The sequence below is a fragment of the Halichoerus grypus genome, chromosome 15 (genome assembly GCF_964656455.1).
Source record: "Halichoerus grypus chromosome 15, mHalGry1.hap1.1, whole genome shotgun sequence".
NCBI lineage: Eukaryota > Metazoa > Chordata > Mammalia > Carnivora > Phocidae > Halichoerus > Halichoerus grypus.
In genome coordinates this window covers 6,461,933-6,485,135 of record NC_135726.1, presented here as the reverse complement: position 1 = coordinate 6,485,135, position 23,203 = coordinate 6,461,933, and the positions used below count along the sequence as shown (strand labels likewise).

Here is a 23,203-nt window from a genome sequence, read left to right as displayed (position 1 = left end):
ATGCTTTTCTTTTTTACTTTTTTTTTTTTTAAGATTTTATTTGTCAGAGCGTGCATGCACACGAGTGGGGGGAGGGGCAGAGGGAGAAGCAGGCTCCCCGCTGAGCAGAGAGCCCCGATGGATGATGCGGGGCTCAATCCCAGGACCCTGGGACCATGACTTGAGCTGAAGGCAGATGCTTCGCCGACTCAGCCACCCAGGTGTCCCAGTAATATGCAATTAAAACAAAAACTTTGGGGGAGAAAGGTTTATATACTTTGATTAAATAATTGCCCTTCTAGGAACTTACCTTAAAGAAGTAATGGCAGAATCCTTAACGGAAATGAAAACTTGGAAGTAACCTCAAAGTTCCCACTGGGGGACTAGTTAAATATGCCACAACCCAGCCCTGGGTCGGGTAAAAGGAAGTCTCCAGAACTCATGTGCCTGGGTTGGTCTCGGGCTCATTGTCAGGTCTCGGTATTTAATGACGTGAAGCCTCAGTTTCTCCACTTATATAACATGGAGAGTAATATGTACCTCCTGGGGTTGTGGGAGTTCAAAATGAGCCACTGTGTGAAAAAGGTTTAACATGGAGCCCGGCAGGCAGTCCGTGCCCAGGGCTGACTCCCATCACTGTTCCCTTCCTTTACTCTTCTTAACATTTTCATTATTATGGCTGCCTGGCACATTACCCCACACCAAATAGATACTTTTTTTTTTTTAAACCCCCAGATTATTGGTATTTTAAGCTCTTTAGGCAGAAGATTTCTTTATACCCAGCCAGGCTAATTCCAGGTTACACTAGGTAAGGACCTGTGCTTGTTAATAAATGCAAAAGCTTTGTAGGAGAAGGAAGGGGGCACCGAGGGCTGGGGAGGTGTTTGCATTAAGTAGCCTGCGATTTGAGTTTTGTGTTCTAGTATTCAAAGATTCTAAAACATCGTATGCAGATGAGCTGGCTGTTCCTCAGCCTCCTGGCTGTTTTGTGTCCCTATCCAAGGAGATTTGCAAGCGTCAACAGCAAAGGCTCAGTTTTGATCTGCCACCCACGTACCAGCGAGGCCATTTCTCACCACCTCATTTGTATCTGTCCTTATGCCTTTGTTTCTTTCAAACATCCTTGTCTGACCCTTCCCATCCAACCACACACGTATCTGGTAGCACATTTGTTTTTATTATCCTGAAAGGCTTTTAGAATATTCACAACCCATAAAACATGAGTCAAAGGTGAATCTGTGTGTCATGTTTCATCTTTTTGGCTATGAATATATGGGATTTTAGGGATTAGAGAGGAAAACAGTAGAGTTACTTTATATTGTGTATTCTTTTTCTAACGGGCTTCTGCATTTCCAAGCTGCAGAACCTGTTCTTAAACCACTGGTTGTGTATCTCCGACCTCATCCAAGCCTCTGAGCAGCATTACCTGGCTGACTCTTGAAGAGAGGACATACGCTGTGTCAGTTTATTTGGAACCCTCACTCAGCTCCTTACTAGTTGTGTGAACTTGGGATTGTCATGTGACACCCTGAGCCTCCCTTTCCTCCTCTTTCAAATGACAGTGTATGACCTGCAGAGTTGCATGGACTAACAGGTAACCATACGAGGAGGAGGATTGTTTGTACCAGCTGCTGGGATTGGAGCAATGTCTCTGTACAAGATGCTGTGATAAATCCATAACCTTATTTCATACAGCCTTTCACAGAAACTACACCTGGGTGGTATTCTTATGTAATAGAGGAGGACGCACAGGGAGGGTACGTAGCTTGCCAGGGTCAGCCAAGTGAGTAACCCTGGCAGTCTGACGTCGTTGTGCTCGCCGTCCTCTTCACGCCAATCAGTGTAGAGAACTGGCATAGGGTAGGAGTTGGCGAACTATGGCCCGTGGGCCGAATGCGGCCCACCACTTGTTTTTGTAAATAAAGTTTTATTGGAACACAGCCATGCCCATTTGTGTATGTATTGTCTACGGCTCCTTTTGCAGTACAGGAGCAGAATTGAGCGGTTGTGACGCAAAGCCTAAAATATTTAACCCTCTGGTCCTTTACAGAAAAGGTTCGTCAGGTACAGAGTAATGAGTGTTACGTGGCGCTTGATTGCATATGCATCTGAAACACATTGACATTTTGGTCTTTGATGGGAAACTGGATCCTGAGAGATGAAGGATTTTGCCAGTCCTCTTTCTGATGATTTCTTGTTCTCTCTGTCATTCGAAGGAGCTTTGGGCTCAGGATCTGAACAAAGTCCGTGAGCGGATGACTAAGTTTATCGATGACACCATGAGGGAAACTGCCGAGCCCTTCTTGTTTGTCGATGAGGTGAGTGGGCTCCTTGTCAACTTGGCTTGACTTTTTGATTCACGTCTATGACCTCTGGTGTTTTTCTGGTTCTCTCCGCTTGGAGGGCTTTGCTGTCATCTGCCCCCCAGTTGACTCTGTTGGTTGAGAGCTGGTTTTCTTCTAGGTTCTGAAGTATAGTCTTCTGTTTTGCTTATCCTCTACTGGGCTGTGTGTCCTGGGTGGGTTCTTTGCTTTCCCCGCCAGAGGACGTCTGCTGCCAGGGAGCGTCTAGCAATCACAAGCACAGTGACCAGATTTGAAGGTCGATGGGGTGAAGCAGCAGGGGAGGTGGGGCCGAGAGGAGAACAGCAGTACTCCTGCCTCACGTAAGGCTGGTCCCAGGCAGCAGAGTATAGCCCCGTGCCACTCAATCTGATTTTTTTTTTAGGAGTGAGTGAGGAATTGGGGTAGGAAATTTCCTGCCTTTTCGATGTTTGGATACCGGTGATGTTCTTTTGCTTTAGTTGGGTGGTTTGAGTACAAATATTCATGGTATTATTATGCCTTAAAACTTACCCGTGGGAGGCCTGTACGCTTGTATCGACTATTTTAGGCTACACGTTACAAAGGGAAGCGTTACCCAGTTGAGTGAAAACATGTGTCCGTATATCCTGTTGCAATCTGAGCATTCTGCGTTACAAATTCGGGTACCTGAGGCCAGGAGACCTTAGGAGTTCCCGTATCAGATCTGCCATCTCCCTGTGTTGGCCGAGACCAGAAAGATCCAGGCCCCACCCATCCACATCATCCTCATCATCCTCATGAGGATCTCGTCTCTGTGACTTTCCTAGTTCCTCACGTACCTGTTTTCGCGGGAGAACAGCATCTGGGATGAGAAGTACGACGTGGTGGACATGCAGGACATGAACAACCCCTTGTCCCATTACTGGATCTCCTCTTCGCATAACACGTGAGTTTCTCGGTGAGCCTGTGATGGGCCGGGCGGCTGAAGGGCGGGGTGCTGGGGCGTCAGTGCCCAGCTCTGGTGAAGCGTGTGGGAGCGGGCAGAGTGCAAGGCCACACTCCTCAGACTAGATTGTACAAAAGCTTCTGAAAGGGGCATGGGAATGCACCCAGCCCTTTCCCAGTTGGTATCTGTAATAATCACGTTTTTTTCTATGACCCTAAAAAGCAAGTTGGTAAAGCTGGTTTTCACGGACATCTCTTAGTAGCCACGGCAAAGCAACTGAATGAGTTATCGAGCTGATATTGAGTGTGTGCCCTGTGCTGGGCCCTGTGCTTGCAGGTGCTGGGGATATAGCAGGGAAGAGAGAAGGAGCAGCTCTGTCCTCATGTACTTGGAGGGGAAAAGGCCTCCTTTGGTTTGTTCTGTTTTGTGTTAAAGATTTATTTATCTATTTTAGAGAGTGAGAGCGCAAGCCCATGAGCTGGGGGAGGGGCAGAGGGGGAGGGAGACAGAGGGAGATAAGCAGACTCCCCGCCGAGTGTGGAGCCCCGTGCAGGACCCGATCCCAGGACCCCAAGATCACAAGCTGAAATCAAGAGTAGCACACCCAACCGACTGAGCCCCCCCAGGTACCCCAAAAGGCCTCCTTTGATTCAAGGATCAACAGGAGTTGATGAGAGAACAGGTGGTGAGGCAAGGAGGAACCGCACGTGCAAAGGTCCAGGGGCAGGAGGAACTGAGGGGGATTGGACTGTAGAATCCAGGAGGGTGAGTGGCAGGAGAGGAGGGCAGCAGTTCTGCTTGAGTGGAACCATTTAAATCACAGCAAAGGGCACTTGGCAGTAGGAGCCACTGATGGCTTTGAAACCAGGGAGCAACACACTCACGTTCACATTTTTGGAAGATTATCCTGATTGCAAAAGAGACGGTAGACTGGAAGGGAGAAGTGACTGTTGCACTCAGGTTCCCCTATTTAGTCTGCTTATAAGGTGAGAGGGTGAAAGTCTTGGGGCCTGGGCACCTGGCAGATTGGTACCTTCCCAAGTGTCACCACAGGCAGAAGTCAGAGAGACAGCATTTTGGAAGGTGACACCTTCTTGGGGGCAAATTGATTGCATGATTTTCTCTTTCCCACCATGTCCGTTGACTTAGAGTGCTGAATCCTACCAAGCCTGGAGGATCGTGAAGGAACGTGAACTCTTAAAAGGGGTGGGGGGTGCGGACACGGAGAGGAGGAAAGTGCATACAAATACGCATTTTTATGTCAGTTTTGGTGGACAGGGTTCAAAGCATAGTGAATTCCAGCAATAGTTCTTCAAGACCTGTGCCTGGCCTGGAGCCCTGATACCAAAATGGTGGCCCATCATTGGACAAAGGGCCTCCTAGTGGGCACCATGGTGGTGGTGGGTGGGGTAGTAGGGTCATTAATTGATTGCCATATGTCAGTTTCACTCCTGATACCCTTTGACCAAGTTCTCCTCCAAAGAATACACAGTCTCGACTCTTGTCTAGGATCGCCAAGGTGGCTGTTGTCCACATCCTGCGATTTTGGCCTTGAGCCTAAAGCTCGTGACTGGTGTGGCCACACGATTGCTTGTGTCTGGCCCAGATCCTAACCATGGATCTTTTAGACAGGAAGGATTCAGGATGTTGGGCACTTGGGCTGAGAAGTTCCCCAGGATGCCCCAAGGTGCAGCCCTGCCCCCACATGGCCACCGCCTCCTCTCCCTCAGGTACCTCACCGGTGACCAGCTGCGGAGCGAGTCGTCCACGGAAGCATATATCCGCTGCCTACGGATGGGCTGTCGCTGCATTGAGCGTGAGTACCATTTTCCCGGTGGGGATGACACTTACGGTGAATTGAGGTCTGCCAAGTAGCTGCTCGATGCTTTTTGTTGTCTGAAAGGCCTGAGTCGTGGGGGTGAGTGGGACAGGCAAAGGGAGGCCCCGGGTGCCCGTAGCATCTGGGGGTGGAGGACGTGGCCACCAAATGCTAGGCACCTTTCCCCAGAAGATTTCCCCCCAGGACAAGGTATGGTGTCGAGCCTGGCCGGGTTGGAGTCAGAAACCCTGGGGCAGGAAGAATGAAGGGGGAGAAATCGGAGGGGGAGACGAACCATGAGAGACTATGGACTCTGAAAAACAAACTGAGGGTTCTAGAGGGGAGGGGGTGGGAGGATGGGTTAGCCTGGTGATGGGTATTAAAGAGGGCACGTCCTGCATGGAGCACTGGGTGTTATACGCAAACAGTGTATCATGGAACACTACATCAAAAACTAATGATGTAATGTATGGTGATTAACATAACATAAAAAAAAAAAAAAAAAGAAACCCAGGGGCAGTGGTTTGGGGCATCTAGAGAATGTCCTGATGTAGTGGCAGGGCTGGGAGTCCAGTACCAAAGATGGCTTTGTTACGCTATTTTCTCCTTCAGCTTCCCTCCAGGCTGTTATTTGAGGAAGGCAGGAGCCCTCTATGTTTTAGCATCTGGCCCAGCTGCTTTTCATAGTTGCTCACGGTCACCCCAGCACAGACGATCGAGGCCCCTGGATGTGCTCAGGAGCCCGCTGCTTCCTCCCGGCCTGACCGCGCCACCAAAGGCGGGCGGGTGTACTGGGCTGAGAAAGGGCACAGAGCACTGATGGAAGTTCCAGTTTTATCAAGCACATTCATCAGAGCATCAGACTCGATTGGCACTGATTCCTATAGACGTTTGCCTGGTGTATGCCCCCCACCCCAGAAAAAAGCAAATGTGAAAAAATCAAGCTTGAAACGGTCCGCTCCTCTTACCTCTGGGGGTTGAAAATAGAGGGGATGTTCACCTTCTACATAATCTAGTTCTGTTTGAATATTTTCCTGTGAACTTTAAAAAAGTAAACGTCTCATTGCTCTTATTTCCATTAGCAGAAAAAGCAAGCCAAGTGAAATCAGAAAAAATCCCACATTATAAATCTCTTAAAAAAAAAAAAAAGGAAACATTGAAATTTGTTTCTTTGGGACAGATGTATTGGGGAGCTTTAATTAAGCAACCAGAGTCTTCCCGTAACTGCATGAGTAATGCATGTACACAGATAACAGGGGTCCTCGTGTTGCCGGCCCCCGAGGGGAATTACTGGGTGTGGCCCCCATGTCCTAGTGACTGAGCCACGGTGGGGGGCCGGGGCCGAGCTTGCAGCTGGCTGCCCCCCTCCCCGCCACAGTGTGGCTGCCATCAGTGGACTCTTGAGGTGGGGAGAGACAGCCGGGTGTTGAGACTACACGTTTCTTCCCTCAGTGGACTGCTGGGACGGGCCCGACGGGAAGCCCATCATCTACCACGGCTGGACACGGACCACCAAGATCAAGTTTGATGATGTCGTGCAGGCCATCAAAGACCATGCCTTTGTCACTTCAAGGTCTGTTGACTGATTCCCTGGTGGTTCGTCTTTAAGGGAAAGGTGGACAGACGCCCTCGTGCATGCACACACAGTCACACACAGTCTCACACACACACAGTCACATACAGTCACACACAGTCACAGCGATACACAGTCACACACAGTCACACACACACAGTCACACACAGTCACACACAGTCTCACACATACAGTCACATACAGTCACATACAGTCACACACAGTCACAGCGACACACAGTCTCACACAGTCACACACAGTCACACACAGAGTCATATACAGTCACACACAGTCACACACACACACAGTCACGTGCACACACACACAGTCACATACAGTCACACAGTCTCTCTCACACACATACAGTCACATAGTCACATAGTCACACAGTCACAGCCACACAGTCTCTCTCTCACACACACAGTCACACACACATACAGACACACACACAGTCACACAGTCACAGTCACAGTCACACAGTCTCTCACACACATAGTCACATACAGTCACACACAGTCTCACACACACAGCCACACACAGTCACACAGTCTCACACACACACAGCCACACACAGTCACATACAGTCACACAGTCTCACACAGTCACACATAGTCACACACAGTCACAGTCACACACACACAGTCACAGTCACACAGTCACACACGGTCACACACACACACACACACACACACACACACACCCGCCCCGCCTCCATCCTCGGTGGCGCCCAACAAGTCTTCAGCTGAGCGTTGGCGCCCCCTACAGGCCCAAAGTGCAAGTGCCTCCCTGGTTCTGGCGTGGGGAGGAGGCTGGCTCTGGGAAACCAGTGACCTCTGGTTCCCGGCCCTGCCGCCGCCCCCCTGCTGAGCTGAGCTGGCTCCGCCCACACACAGCTTCCCAGTGATCCTGTCCATCGAGGAGCACTGTTGTGTGGAGCAGCAGCGCCACATGGCCAGGGTGTTCAAGGAGGTGTTTGGCGACCAGCTGCTGATGAAGCCCACGGAGGCCAGCGCGGACCAGCTGCCCTCGCCCACCCAGCTGCGAGAGAAGATCATCATCAAGGTAGGTGGCCTTGGGTGGCCTGTCACTCAGGAGACCAGGTGGCTCAGAGCCCAGGCTCCTGGTCCCACTGCCTGGACTCACACCAGCTCTCCTTGCTAACTCCCTCAGCGACGCTGGGCAAGGTCATTTCACCTCTAGGTGCCTCTGTGTCCCAGTCCAGTGTGTGAGATGGACGAAGTGCTAATGGACGTGTGCTAATGGACGAAGGGGGTGGCTTGCCAAGTGCTATGGGGAGGGATGAAGGATCAGCCGTGCCCGAGAGTGCCAGGGACACCGGGGAGAGGGGATCTGTATTACTAAGACAGAGAGACCAGATATGTAGTGGCTTAAAGCATAGGAGAGGTCAGTTCTTCTTTGGCTGAGGGAGAGTGTTCTAGAAAGTTTGAGCTCTGGTCCACAAGGCTATCAAGGGAACCAGCATCCTCTTATCTTGTTCTGCAGTCTCCTAGGGAAAGGATTTTCAGCTGAGGTTCTGTAGACCCCTCCAGAGAATCCACAGTTAGAATCTGGGGTATGGTAGTGTGTGAACTTTGGGGGAAAATGTTGCCTCTTTACTTTTATTAACCTGTAAGTAAAACTTAACGTTTCCTTCCATTGTGAATATTGGCAACAAGCCACTTGGGGCTTGTGGGGCTTGGGAAATCATAGATATTTTCATATCATGTTTACAGTTACTACAAATATCTCAAAATGATCTTGTCCTCATCACTACTTTGAAATTATGGTGGTTAATAGATTTGACTCTAGATCTTATATAACAAGTTAATAAGGAAGCACATCTATTTATATTATAAATATTTGATATGTTAATAACTGTATTTTAGTGTAGTTTTTCTTATCCTATGCGTTGTCAATGTTGTTCTGAGAAAGAGATCCATCGTCTTCCCCACCTTCGAAGGAGGTCCCTGGCACAGAAGCTGGGTGGACGCTCTGCCCTGGGGGGGTTGATGTTGGGTTGTAGGCTCATCTGAGCTCCAGCCCATAGAAAGGGCAATGTGAGTGTGTCCAAGGTCCGCAATTTCTGCAAATAAGCAGGATGTCAGTTTGGTATTTCCCAGCCTGTCCTGTCCTGTGTGTGAGAACTGTCACATGACCACATCTCCCACAAAGGGGGCTGAACATGAAGTCTCCAGTTGGTGGCCATTGATAGAAGGAGTGGGATGGATTTTGTTGACAAGTAGCAGGTTCATATGGAAGAGTGGACAGGTGTTTATTAGGCAGAGAGGGGGCAGTGCTCTCAGGTTGGGGGAATAACATCCATAAACGTGTGGTGGTGTGAACGCGGGGCACATTCCCTAGATTGTCACTGAGCCATCAAGATGCACTGGGTATAATCCCTGTGTGCCAGGAGGTCATGGTCTAGTGGGGAGACAGACCTGTCAACAGAGATGTGCCAAATGGCATGAGGGGGCTTTCTCAGAGGTTCATCCAGAGGATGGGGTATTGGTGCCCTCAGGGTAAAAGCACCAGCCTATCTGCAGGATTTGACTAAGACCCTGGGGCACTTCTCCCTGAGACACCAAGGGAAACTTCCAGCCTGGGGAAGGCAGGACTAGAGGCCAAAGGAGCTCAGCTCGGGAGGGTCTACAGCTTCTCAGGCATTAGGTCAGTGAGTCTGCGTTTCTCTGTAGCTTCGCTTTCTTGGGACTGTTCTCTGTGTGTCCCCAGAGATTTTCTGGCTCTTGTTTTAGGGTGTGACGTAGTGACAGCCCCGGTCAGAGCACCCATTACCTCCCGGTGGTACTTCTTGGCTCCCTCGTGTTTCAGGAAGAGGGCAGGAATAGCATTTGTGAGCCTGGCTAGGCGTGACACTAAATACTATCCAGTCTCCTACAGCCCTGAGAGGTGGCAAATCCCAGGCCCCAGGCCCACTTTCCAGTTGGGGACCTTGAGGTCTAGAAGGTGGCTTAGCTGAGGTTGTGGTTAGTTCCTGCCCAAGAAGTAATTCAAGGCCGTTCAAAATGAAACACACCATGCCTCAGTGTTGACAGGTGTCTTTCATGCCCATGGGCTGACGGGATGCAGCAGGGGCTGTCGTTAATCCCATTTCACAGAGGAAATGACTGAGACTGAGACTAGTTGTCACAGCGAGTAAGGCCCCACACTCGAGCCCCGGACAGACTCCCAATCCTGAGCTCCCTCCCCCGGGCCACCAGAATCAAGGGTTTACAAATACTGGCCTGGGTGGGCGTCAGTACTCACCTGGATGTAGGTTGTTGTAGTCGCTGTCTTAGTCTCACTGATGAGAACTGTGAGGCCCAGAGAAGTGCAGCCTCCTGCCCAGGGTCACACAGCTGATAAAGCAGCTTAATTCTGCATCCCCGGTGTGCAGTCCACTGCCCTGGAGTCTGGGCTCCCGGACGGCTGTTCCTGCCTTTCCCTGTGTGTGCCAGAGAATGTGGGGCATGCAGGTGGTATTGCTGATACACTGAATGTTTATTGAGCACTTACTATTTGCTGAACTGCCACAGGAGATTCAACAGGGGACAGCACAAAGTCCTGCCCTGATGGGGCTTAGATTTTTTGGCAGAGAAGACAGAATACAGATAGACACATAGATACACAAAGGGCCAAGAATATGGAAAATAACTCCCAGGGGCCAGAGAGTGACAGGGGTGGAAAGGGGAGTGGAGGCTATTTTTAGATCAAGTAGTCGGGGAAAGCTCATCTGAGGAGGTGACACTGAGCAGAGAGCTGAATGTAGTGAGAGAGAAACCAGGCAGAGAGAACGGGCAGTGCAAAGGCCCTGAGGTGGATGCGGCAGATAGATGCTGGCTGGCTGGCTGATGTGGATGAATGCTTGCTGGCTCAAAGATCCTAAACTTGGGTCTTGAAGGAGACAGGCTATGTGTATTTTTTCCCCTCAGCATAAGAAGCTGGGCCCCCGAGGCGACGTGGATGTCGACATGGAGGACAAGAAAGATGAGCACAAGCAACAGGGTGAACTGTACATGTGGGATTCCATCGACCAGGTGGGTCTCCTTGCACCCCTTCTCAGAGCCTTGAGTGCGTCTGAGGCCTACTAGAGAACTCTGAGAATATTCCTATCTTACTCCCATTTTGACCTTTTTTTTTTTTGCATTATTATTTTACTTTGAAATTAATTTATATTCCACATAACATACTATGCATTTGCATGCACACACACAAAGAATTTTTACATACCCTTCAGTCAGCTTCCCCAAATACTAACGTCCTCCATAACCAGAGTGTAGTTATTGGAAGCAGGAAATGAACATTGGTGCAATACCACTAATTAATTCATGGACCTTATTTCAGTTTTACTAGTTGGTCTCCTGATGTCCTTTTTTTGGTCCAAGGTTCAATCCAGGATGTGACAGTGTATTTGGTTGTCCTGACTCCTTAGTACTCTTCAGTCTGGCACAGTTCCTGCAGAGCCCTTATTTTGGCGAGAGGGATGCATTTTGAATGTTCATGCCACTTCTCACGTCCCTTAACCTAACATACAAATCCATTTGCATATGTTTTGATATGTCTGTCCTTACATCCTAGAAATATTAAAAATTGTTAATGTTTAAATAAAGGATTAAGTCACAGACATTGAAGAGTCGCTAGACAAACTGGCTGACAAATCTTGAAAGTCATAAAAAGTGGAGGTAATAGAAAAAGACAGTCACGAGACCCAAAAAACAATCCCGTCATTCATAAAAGGCTTCACATTAAATAAACATGAACTAGAAATTTGATACTAAGTTGTATCAACCCTTAGACACAGTGAATTAAAAAAGTCCTGAAAATGCCCAAAGAACCCAAAAATAGATGTTTTAAAAGAAACGTCTTGAAGGGGATGGAATTCCATGGAACCACCATAAATGTCTACGAAAAGCGGGAAAGGTGCATCCCTCGTAAATCCTGGCGTCATGCTGGGCGGGGCCCCAGACTTGATGGGGCAGAGACTGAGGGGAGAGCTAATGCTGGTTTCCCTTTCTAGAAATGGACTCGGCACTACTGTGCCATCGCGAACGCCAAGCTGTCGTTCAGTGACGATATTGAACAGACTGCAGAAGAGGAGCTGCCTCAGGTAGGGGACACAGCCTCCCAACCTGTCCTCGCTCCCATGGCCCCCAGGCCCCAACATCCTCAGCCCAAGGAGCTGCCTCTTTGGTACCCTGGTCTGCCTGGCTCTTTTCTGATTGGCTGGCTGGGCAACCAATGAGATTCAAGCAGTTCTTTCCTGTTCCCTGAAGGGCCTGATGGGCCTGATGGGCCTGTGCTCCGAGTGGGAGGGGAGGACCTTTGGATGCTCTGTCCAGCTCCACCTCCAGCCTCATTCCCAGCTTTTCTGCCCTCTCCCCTCCAGCTCCTGGCCATCCTTGGTGCTGTTTCTTGAGTGCAGCCCCCTGGGCATTATCGCTCTCAGACTCCTTGTGCAGTAGAGTTGAAACCTGTACCGGGGACCCCTTAGCCCATGTCTTAGGACTCCAGGAGGCCACCACCCATGGTGGCAGGCAAGGGAGGGCAGTGGAAGCCGTCTTCCCAGACCTCTTGGGGTGAGGGCAAGCTGAAGCCGGCCTGTCTGCTCTCCAGTCCCGAGCCAGGTTTTCAGAAACTGCTCCTCTCTTTGTGGCCCAGGATACACCCCCCACGGAGCTGCATTTTGGGGAGGAGTGGTTCCACAAGAAGGTAGAGAAGAGGACGAGTGCCGAGAAGCTGCTGCAGGAATATTGTGCGGAGACGGGGGGCAAGGATGGGACCTTCCTGGTGCGGGAGAGCAAGACCTTCCCCAATGACTACACCCTGTCCTTCTGGTAGGGGCATGCCGCCTTCCCCTCGCAGCCGGCCGGGGCGGCGGGGGCGGAGTGGGGGAGAGCATGCGGCGAGTTGTGCGAGCTGAGGCCTAGACCAGAACCCCAAGCTTCATTTAGGAATCTGTGCGGGGCAGGGGTGGGCCGAGGCAGGTGAGGCCCAGGACATTTAGCAATCAAGATTAGTGGTATTTCAATGCAGTATTTTTTAAAAATCAGAAGTAATGAAAAATCCGTGATGAACACAGTATCATCAACATTTTAAGTAAAGACAGGATCTGACCCTGCACTAAGGACAATGTGGCCTCACACACCCCCAACCCTCCAGTCCTGGCTCTAGAGCAGGTGGGGTGCCCTTGGGTAAGTCACTCAACCTCCTGCAATCTCTGTTTCTTTGTCCCTAAAATAGAGATTCTAAAGGTTGCTTTATGGAGCTGTTGTGAGCTTTCTCACTCACTCACTCACTCACTCACTCACTAGTACCTTCATTCACTAAAGGGTATTCATTGATTGCTCTGTGCTGGGCACAACGATAAGACAGACAGGATCCCTGTCCTGATGGAGATTAGAGTCTGGTCAGGGAAATAGACAATGAAAAAGGAATCGATTCTCTATAATTATAGTTGTGATACGTGCAATGCAAAAAATGCTAAATGTTACAAAAGTCCGTAAGAGCAGGGCTTGATGTAATGTTGGGGGCTGGAGTGGTCAGGGAAGACTTCCTGCAAGAAGTGGTGTTTCCATGGAGATACATTATAACAACATACCTATAATAGTGACAGCTCACACCTACAAGATGCTTCCCATGTGCCAGGCAGCATTCTAGGCACATTTTGTGTGTGACCTTGTTCAGTCCTCAGGACAGCTTAGCGAGGACAGACCACAAGGATGATGATGTGGAGGCTCAGAGAGGACAAGTCACTTGTTCAAGGTCACTTAGCACATAAGTGGCTGAGTCAGGATTTACACCTAGGCCATCTGGCTCCAGAGTTAGGAGTTATGTAGGTAAAAGTAGGTGGACGAAGTAGGTAGAATGTTCTGGAATCCAGGGGCTAAAGCCCAAGCCTGTTCTAAGAGCAGGGGGAGGCCTGTGTGGCCGCACGTAGTGCCTCCCCATCAGTGCCGCTGGCCGCAGTTCTGGCCACGCCCCCTTCCCTCCCTCGCCACGTTCTCTGACACCCTGGGTGTAGGCAGGGCCGGTGGGCCCGGCCTCGGTGCTGATGTTGTCCCTCTCCCTACAGGCGGTCCGGCCGGGTCCAGCACTGCCGGATCCGTTCCACCATGGAGGGTGGGACCATGAAGTACTTCCTGACTGACAACATCATGTTCCCCAGCATGTATGCCCTCATCCAGCACTACCGCGAGACGCACCTGCGCTGCACGGAGTTCGAGCTTCGGCTCACCGACCCTGTGCCCAACCCCCACCCCCACGAGTCAAAGCCGTACGTGTGCCCGTGCTCCCGGGGCAGCAGACCTCAAGCGCCAGGCTTAGTGGGTGCAGACGCCCAGGCGGATTGGGTTTCCCAGTCAGAAAAGCCAGTCTTGTGGGTGTGCTGGGGCCCAGCTTCCCACGAGGCCCCTCACCCAGGTCCCCCGGGATCTCTTAAATGCCCCAGGATGGCCCCAGTTTCCAAACACCTACTCCCCCTATTTTCTCTTTCCCTCGGGCTCTCCCTGCCCTTCTTCTCCTTTACCTTCACAGTCCTGAGCTCTCGGGTTATGATTTTCGGAGGTGAATTTTGGCCGGGTGATATCGTTCTGCTTGTCAAAGCTCATTCCTGTTCACTCTGAAAGTGAACAAGAAGGAAAGTAATTGTACACATTCACCCTTCATTTTTTATCCAGTGAAATGAATATTAGTTATGCCTTGCAAAGGGTTAACCAATTCTGGAAATAAGTGGTGGGGCGGGGGGAGCTCTTTTTAAGCAGAAGGCTGCTAAAATGTACATTACTGAGAGGCCTTGTAACTTATAGCAGCTTTCTTACTTTTGTCTATATTCGTATGGATTGCCTTTTAAAATTTGCTATTTCATATCTTTGAAAGTAACCAAAGACCAGCCAAACCAAAAGACCTTCCTAAAACTCTGTTCCCTGTGTTCTCGGCCTCCGATTTTCTGTTCTCTGCAGTGATGGATGCTGGCCCTGAGTCAGGCTGATGGGGTGGGAGGATACAGTTAAGTTAAATTTATTCTCTCGTGCTCCAAGCAGACCTACTGTAGGAATGTTTTACCCGAGCTACATCTTGGTGGTCTCCTAAAAACATTGCTGTCTTCAGCGGCGTTTTTGGGTGGGGAAGCCCACGGTGCAAGTTCCATGGTGGTTTCTGGGGTCCTATTCCAGGTCTCCTCAGAGCCCAGTGCCGCCCCCTCCGCGGGTGGCTCTCTCACGTGGCCGTTTCCCCCGCGCCGCAGGTGGTACTATGACGGGCTGAGCCGCGGGGAAGCAGAGGACATGCTAATGAGGGTTCCCCGGGACGGCGCCTTCCTCATCCGGAGGCGGGAGGGCACCGACTCCTACGCCATCACCTTCAGGTGAGCGGGCGGGTGGGGGCCGGCTCTGGCCAGAGGAGGCCTGGGAAGGACGGGTGTGGAGAGCAAGAGCCGCTATGGGAGCTGTCAGGGGGTGGGGCCCGGGTCTGTGTCCTTGAGAGTAGCATCTGTTCTGTGGACTCATTCCGTCTTCCAGCAACTTCACGACCATGATCCTTACTGTTCAGAGGAGGAAACCGAGGCACAGAGAGGTTAAGTAACTTGCTGACACGTGCAGCCAGTAAGTGTTGGAGCTGGGATTTGCACCCAGGCAGCCCCAGCAGCCCAGAGCAGTGATGTGACAGACCAGCTTTCCTCCCCTCTGCCCTTGCCACCCGGCCTTGGCAGTGGGAAGGCCGTATGGACCAACCATCTCTAGGACTGTGGTTCTCTACTTTAATTCCACCCCAAGACCCCTGATTCCTCTGGTTTCCACCAGTGACAGTGTTGAGGGGGGGTTTCAGACCCAGTTCATTACACTGTCCCTCCATCTCCCCTGCCCCAGTGTATTGAGTTCCTAACTAATGTTCCAGACCCTGGGCTGATGCTAGGGCTTCATCTGCCTGAGTCCTTCACTGCAGCCCATGAGGGGGGTAGATGAGGTACTACAAGTAATGGAGGCCCAGAGAGGTTAAGCGACCTGTCTGGAGCCACACAGCCTAGTCCTGGGCTGAGGCAGAATTGCAGACTTGGACTTACCCATGTTCAAAGCCTGCTCTCTTGGTGAGGTCTGAAGAGGCTTACGGGCTAAACTGAGCCTCAGCCTGCGTGGTTATGTTAAATACTGGGGAATTTCACTTGAAAATTTAGATTTCTTCTTAGGAGAGGTGGGAAGAGGTGGAAGCTCCAGACCCACATTCCCATGTGGTGATGATGGTGACCGGCTGCACCGCAGGGGCCCTGGTACACCCAGCCTGCTCCTGTTCCTTCCGTTGCTGTTGCCCTGGCCCATCCCCTTGGCGACCCTGCCGGCTGCCCCCTTCTCCCCCCGTCATTCCTGCCTTCTTGGGTGAGTGGGTGGTGGTGGTGATGGCGATTATCGTTGCCGTTTACCGAGCACCTGCTGCGTGTCGGCTCCAGGCCGCAGGGCTCCTCTGTGCTTTGTGCTGCCAACAGGGAGGCTCTGGGCTCCTTGGCATCGGCGCCTTGCCCTTTGCCCTGAAGCTCCCGGTGGCGCCTCCGCCACCCGGATGGGACTGGGCATGTTTAGTGAACATCTGTCGTACCAGCCACCATGTTGGGTGTTGGGGATTGAGTTGTGCGGCAGTTCTGTCATTCAGGGTGCTTTGGGGTGCGAGTGACAGAAACCAAACTCAGTGGCCAAGCAGCCACAAAAGGTGGCATTTAGTGGTTACTTGCTGAGACGCTCAAGAGGTGAAGCTGGCTTCCAGCAGGCCTGGATCCACGTCTCAGCTGGCAGTCCTCGGGAGACTGGTTCTCTGTGTCCTGAAGCTACTCCGCATTGGCTTCACCTTGAGAACCAGTGTCTAGTAGAAAAGACGAGTCCTGTGATACATCCATTCCCCCTGGCCCGGCCTGAGCTGGGCGTCATGGTTCTGACTGGGGACCTCCAAGCTGGCCATGGGTTGGAATCACTTCACTGGAACCATGTGGAGGAAGATGGGATCCCCAGATGGAGGCTTGATTTTATACGTCCACCATTCTGTTTGCACATCTGCCCTCCCCGTGAGATTGGTGGTACCCTAAAAGCTGGAGTTTATATATTTTTAGGGATCAGTAAATGTTCATTGAGCACCTACTCTGTGCCAGGCTCTGTGCTGGGCTCCGAAAACACCGAAGTGATACAAACCGCCCAGTCTTTGCGCTCATGAGGCCAGCAGTTGGCTGAGAACGAGAATGAGAAATGTCCCGTTACGCGCGTGTTCTCTGGAGCGGTTCCCTCCTGCTTAGCGTTGCCTTGCCAACGGCAGGTGGTCAGGACCTGCCGGCTGAACGAGCCAGTGACGAGGTCCTGGAGCCTCTAGGAGGAGAGGAGGGGAAGGCTGTTTGCATTGTGTTGGGATGGTGAACATCCCTGGTCTCCACGCACTGCATGCCTGTTGGGGGCGCGGCCACTGTAATAGTCAAAGATGACCCCCCCACCCCCCAGCCTGGACACACAGACTTTTTCTAACCCACTATGGTCAGGGTGTGGGGTGGCTGTCACTCTCCCTCACTGAGAAGTGTTGCCTGGGGCAGGAGAGTCAGACACACAAACGCATCGCTGTAATGTTGTGCAGTAAGCGCCACAGAGAGGTCGGGCAGGTGACAGAGGGTGAGCAGGGGTTCTAGGGGGACCAGGTGGGGATGTGCTCCAGGCAGAGGGAGAACACAGGTCTGCAGGAACTTTCCCTCCCTCCCTCGCCCCCCCTCCCCAATACCACCTCTCCTGTGCCAGGTGGTGGTCTAGGCTCTAAGAACAGACTGAACTGGATAGATCCCTACAGGAGAGGACAGGTGTCTGCTTTCAAGTCTATGCAAAGAGATGAAGCTGCTGTCTAGGTGTGATCAGTGGGAAGTGGACCTCAGTGGGACACGGGAGCAGGGGCTTCTTGGCAGAGCTGAGTAGGACCTCAGGTCACAGCGTCCACTGGCGTGTAGCAGCCAGGGGGCTGGAAGGTGCGATTCACACTCAGCCCTGTTCTGTCTCCTTTCTTGATTCTTCTCTCGCCAGGGAAGCTCGTTTTGGCTTGACCTTGGTTCTGTTTTCCTAGCCATTCATGTATGGGTTACCCTCGGGGCGCCGGACACATTGCCGAGGGCTTACCCTGGGCTGTCAGATGGCGGTGTTAACACTTGCCTTGACACGGGAACTGTCCATCCCCGGCACTGTGGACAGGGAGACAGAGGTGCAGTCAGGCTACCAGAAGGAACCAGAACCTGACCCCACTCTTAACTAACCTCCATGCCCTAGAGCCTCCCTGCCCTAGGGAGCTTTTGTAAAAAGTTTAATAATTTCTTAATTACGTGAATATATTCTTACAAAAATTAAGACATTGCAGTAAAGCTAAGCCCCCTGTGGTCCTTCCCACCTGGGTCCTTGTCCTGGTAGAAAGCACAGTTTTCTCCATGTGGACTCCAAAACAAACAAACAAACGAACAAACAGAAAACCAAAAAAACCAAAATGACCTCCATGTATATGTACCTATAGAAAATACAGTGCCATTTTGTGTGTGGGGATTCCCCTTTTTTAAACGTTTAATTTTAAAAAATACAAATGAGATCATACTATATTTTATCTTGCAACTTGTCTGCTCAGCAGTGTTTTTTGTTTTTGTTTTTGTTTTTAAAGAAATACTAATGAAATATCACTGCAAATAAGCCACTGAAGCAGAACTCTTTTAGCACTTTTACAGGACTTACTGAAGAAATGGCTTAATAGTATATGTTTTTTAAAACAAAAAGTGTCTTTATGGTGCAAAATTTGTGTATTTATTTGAGAGAGCACAAGCTTGGGGGGGTGGCGGGGGGGGCAGAGGAGGAGGGAGAGAGAAAATCCCAAGCAGCCTCCACGCCCAGCACAGGACCCCAACACAGGGCTCCGTCTCACGACCTTAACCGACTGATCCACCCGGGCGCCCCTCTGACGTGTAAAATTTTTAAAAGATGAGTAGTTCACCCATAGTAATTATGCCTTGAGACAGTTTAAGAAGATGCTTTTTGGCTGTAAAGGTAGGGTCAAAGCTTAATTTCCCAAATGTTTCTGTTCTTGCTGATAAAAGCTAGTAAGACTGAAGATTGTGGGGTTTTTTTGGGGGGGGGTTTTCCCACCTCTTGTGTCAGCAGGGTGAGGCAATAAAAGATTGGTTTGCTTTTTGGGAAAAAAAAAAATTCATGGTTGTAGTAGTTGGGCCACTGAAGATAAGATTTAAGGATTTGGGCATCAAATCCCAGAGTTCTGGAGTAGAGATGAGCAAACATTTCCTGTAAAGGACCAGAGGGTAAATATCACAGGCCTGGCGAGCCCTGTGGCCTCTGTTGTCGCTACTCAGCGTCTGCCGCTGTAGGGTGAAAGCAGCCCCGGGCAACACGGAAGTGGATCAACGTGGCTGTGTTTCAATAAAACTTTATTTACAAAAGCGAGGGCAGGGGCCACATTTGGCCTTTGGGCCATTGTTTGCTGACCCTGATCTGGACACCAGGACCTTCCCAAAGTCAAGTCCTATAACTGGGGCCGGGCGGAGTGGGCAGACAAGAGAAGCCAGCTGTTGAGTCACTCCGTACTTCTTGTAAGATACAGCTTTTTCTGTATCTGTGTTGAAAAAACCCGCATCACTGTATTCCCCAGGAGGGCCGTCCCTTGTTCATTTATCTGGTCCCCTCACGATGGAGAGCTAGGTGGTTTCTAATTAGCGGGGCTTGCAGAACAATTGTCTGGTTTCTGGGATTTCGGTTGCCAACTCTGTGTGATCTGCCCCCCCTCCAGGGCCAGGGGCAAGGTAAAGCATTGCCGCATCCACCGGGATGGCCGGCACTTTGTGCTGGGGACCTCTGCCTACTTCGAGAGCCTCGTGGAGCTCGTCAGCTACTATGAGAAACACGCGCTCTACCGGAAGATGCGACTGCGCTACCCCGTGACGCCTGAGCTCCTGGAGCGCTACAATATGGTAGGTGGTTGACTCGCTCGCGATTGGGGGAGTATCATTCATCTGTCCGTTCTTCCAGCAAACCTTTATTGAGCACTCACCATGTGTCCAGTACTGCTTTGAGTCCTGGGGACAAGGAGCCCACCCTCATGCTGCTTGCAGTCTAGTGTAGGGGAGACAGATAATAAAGGAGATAAATTAAAAAAAACAGATGGTGTGTCAGAGGGTGACACGTACTATAGAGAAAAAACTGGGCAGGTGGAGATGTGGATGCACTGATGGGGAAGGGGCTACAGTTCTCGAGCGTGCTCTGGAAAGATCTCACTGAGAAGGAGGTATTTGAGCAGACGCTAGAGTTCATGGAAGAATGTGCCATGCAGCTATGGACGGGAAGAACAGCAAGTACAAAGGTCCTGAGGTGAGGGCATGCCTGGAGGCTCGGAGAAGCAGCTGGTGTGGCCAGCACTGAGTGAGCCAGAGTTGAGGTAGATGTAAGTAAGGACTGCTTTGTGCAGGGCAGGCCCCTGGGAGACTCTGGCTTTTATTCTGAGCCACTGGACAGTTCTGAGCGGAGAACCGACCTTACCTCTGCCCCTGTCACATGGGTTCATTGATGTATTTTTTTTTTTTTTTAAAGATTTCATTTATTTATTTGAGAGAGAGCAAGAGAACGAGCAAGAGAACACAAGCAGGGGGAGTGGCAGGCAGAGGGAGAAGCAGACTCCCCGCTGAGCAGGGAGCCCGATGCGGGACTCGATTCCAGGACCCTGGGATCATGACCTGAGCTGAAGGCAGACGCTTAACCGACTGAGCCACCCAGGCGTCCCAGTTCACTGATGTATTGAAAAGAGATTCAGGATACACCAACCATGGGCCAGGAATGATTGTGGCTCCTGGCAGTGTGGTGGACCAAAGCCTGCCTTGGGACATTTTGGTTCTGGACGGGGGAGCTAGACAGCTTGCAGTCACATAAAGAAGCTGTCCCGGGCAGTGAGGATGACAGAGAAGCCAACAGAACAAGGGTGGGTGCTGCTTAGGACTGCAGCTTAGGAGCTGTCGGAGAAGGTCAGAGGAGGGTGAGCACGGGAGCCCAGGCCTGACAGCAGGGACCAGTGGGGGCTGGGCAGCTGTGGGGGAAGCCGGTTCTAGGTCAGGGAGCGGCTGTGGCACAAGCCCGGAGGGGACTGGGAGAGACAGGGACAGAGCAGACAGGGCAGGGTGGGTCTTCAGTGTGAGCCGGTAAATGTGTAACGTGTCCGGGTTTATGGCATTTGCCAGTTTCTATGGTGCAGATCCTTGGAGGGGGTGGTCCGTGTCCCGCCGCAGACACGGAACGTGGGTCAGGGAGAGGCGTCCGGCGCGAGCGGGGAGCTCCCACATGCACTGCGCCCCGGGCTTGGGTTCTCACAAAGGACCGCAGTGCCTGGCACAGAGTAGGCCAGCACAGGGCCTCTCTCCTTCGGGGGTGCAGTTTCCAATTTGGGGGGAGCTTTTTACCGTCTCTACCAGGAGGCACGACGGAACTGGGAGGTTTCACCTCTTCGGCCCGGGGGTGGCCGAGAACCCTTGTTCTCTGTCAGGCTGCCCCAGGAGCTCAGATGCTTCCATTTATTTCGCTTTGTTCTTTTTCAGGAAAGAGACATAAACTCCCTGTACGACGTCAGCAGAATGTATGTGGATCCCAGTGAAATCAACCCTTCCATGGTACGGTGCTAGCCCTCCTAGTCACACCACGACCCGGGCCCTAGAATGAGGCAGAGTCCACCCCACGCCCCCCAGCCTAACAGGGCAAGGGAACTTTTGGGCAAACTTGCCCCCTCCCAATTGATTTCATTTTTTTGAGAAAAAATGATGATTGACAATGAGACATCGGGTTTCAGGGAAGAGCTTAATAGAATTCCACCTAAAAGCGACGGTGTCTTGCTAAAACTCTGAGGTTTGATGAACCACCTTTGGGCCAAACGGCTTCTAATTTAAAGTCTTTCAGATGTTTCTTGCTCACTGACTGAGCCCGTGGTGTTTATAAATTCCGTTTGGTTCACTGACCCCTTTGCAGTGTGCACCTTATCTCCTGTTCCCACCCTGGCTGGTGGTGTGATTTCACGCAGGTGGGCGTGGGTTTTAAATTTTCGCCCCCAGCTCCTCCTTGCTCTGGTTCCAGCTCACACGTTGCTTGAACCGCAGAGGAAGAACAATGGCGAATTTTCTGTTGGGTCGGGGGTGGGGTGCACCTGGCACACAGTTCATGTATAATTCTTGCTAAGGAAGGGGCCCCGCTGACGGGCTCTGTGGAAATCCAGAGATGAATTTCTTCTCTTCTTTTAGATTTATAATCCTCAGCCAATGCAAATCCCTTCCAGCAAGAAATGAAGGCTTGGAAGGATGTGGGCAAGGGGAGAGTGTGTGTGAAATTATTAGGGAACTTTTATTAGTAGTGAAGAAGGCGTCGGTAGTGAGGATGACATGGCCACCTGTCAGCCGGATGTCAGGGGATGGTGGACACTGTGGTAAACTGAGGAACTCACACCCCATCTTGAGGACAGCTATGCCCTGTTCGCACTCAGTTGCTACCTTTCCAGAGAGCAGGCCAGGTCTCCTGGTTTCGCAAGCCAATGATCTGGATATTTTACGTGAATTCTCCCCCATTTTTAAATCCTGGCAACCAACCCAAGTTGTAGAGAAAATCTTCCTGTACTAAGTGAGACAAGTGAAACACGATGGTAGCTGAACGTGCTCACAAGCTGCCAGACTAGGGGGAGCGCCTCAAAAATAAAATCATTGGTATTACTGTGATTGAAAATGGTTTAACAATAAAAAACACCACTTTGAAAACAAGACCGATAATTAGCCCTGGTCTCACCGTGCGAACTCAGTCGCTCTCTGCGTTCCTGGGCCTTTGCCTGCACGGAGACGCATTTTGCAGGCCCCCCCCCCCCCCCCCCCCGCCCCACACACCTGCCATTTGTATTCTGTTCACCTGCCCCTTGGTCCTGTGTGGGTTTCTCCATTGCTCATTTTCTTCATGACCATTCTTACTAAAACTGGTAAGCCAAGTAATTTAGGTGAAACACATGGATTGCAATTTTAACTTTTAAAAAAAGAATGTTTTTAATGTTGCAGAATATTCTGGGTGTCTGTGCCAGGTTAGCTGCATCCCGGTCAGTGGCCATGTGGGTCATTTCTAGTCTTTGCTGTTCTGGTTAACGTTAAAATGAACTTCACATGTGAGGCATTGGGCATCTTCTGCATTATTTCCTTCGGATGCGTTCTTGGAACTGGAATGACTAGATCAGTCCTAACGGGACATATGGATGGCCACCTAGCAAGCATTGTCCGAAGCACTTGGGAGCTCACTCCTGCTCAGCAGCCCCATGGGTGGTGTGCTATTTCTATGCCCACTGCACAGCCAGGAAGGTATGGAGCTGGAATTTGCACCCGGGCCACAGGCTTGGAGGCACGTGCTGTTCGTCACTTTGTTGTGCCGCCTGCCAGCCTGGGCATCCGACGGACGGCTCATTTCTCTAGTTAGCGAAGGACCTGACATGAGGACCTCTGCTGCCCTCTGTTGGGCTGGAGACTTGCTGCTCATGGAAGCCATTGTGTGGCACCTCCCTTTGCCACTGGCTGTATCTTGCAGCCT

At 51.1% G+C, this 23,203-nt stretch overlaps 1 protein-coding gene across 5 annotated transcripts in view; it reads left to right on the top strand.

Annotated features, from left to right (window-relative positions):
• PLCG2 (phospholipase C gamma 2) overlaps positions 1 to 23,203 on the top strand; it is a 172,260-nt gene that overhangs the window by 109,177 nt on the left and 39,880 nt on the right. For all 5 annotated transcript variants that reach the window (XM_078063830.1, XM_078063829.1, XM_078063828.1 and 2 more), the window contains 12 exons: positions 2,196 to 2,297; positions 3,110 to 3,228; positions 4,959 to 5,044; positions 6,500 to 6,620; positions 7,514 to 7,682; positions 10,550 to 10,654; positions 11,635 to 11,724; positions 12,276 to 12,451; positions 13,690 to 13,890; positions 14,860 to 14,979; positions 19,404 to 19,584; positions 21,196 to 21,267. In XM_078063830.1, the coding sequence (XP_077919956.1) occupies positions 2,196 to 2,297; positions 3,110 to 3,228; positions 4,959 to 5,044; positions 6,500 to 6,620; positions 7,514 to 7,682; positions 10,550 to 10,654; positions 11,635 to 11,724; positions 12,276 to 12,451; positions 13,690 to 13,890; positions 14,860 to 14,979; positions 19,404 to 19,584; positions 21,196 to 21,267 (1,542 nt within the window). The remainder of the gene's footprint in view (positions 1 to 2,195; positions 2,298 to 3,109; positions 3,229 to 4,958; positions 5,045 to 6,499; positions 6,621 to 7,513; positions 7,683 to 10,549; positions 10,655 to 11,634; positions 11,725 to 12,275; positions 12,452 to 13,689; positions 13,891 to 14,859; positions 14,980 to 19,403; positions 19,585 to 21,195; positions 21,268 to 23,203) is intronic.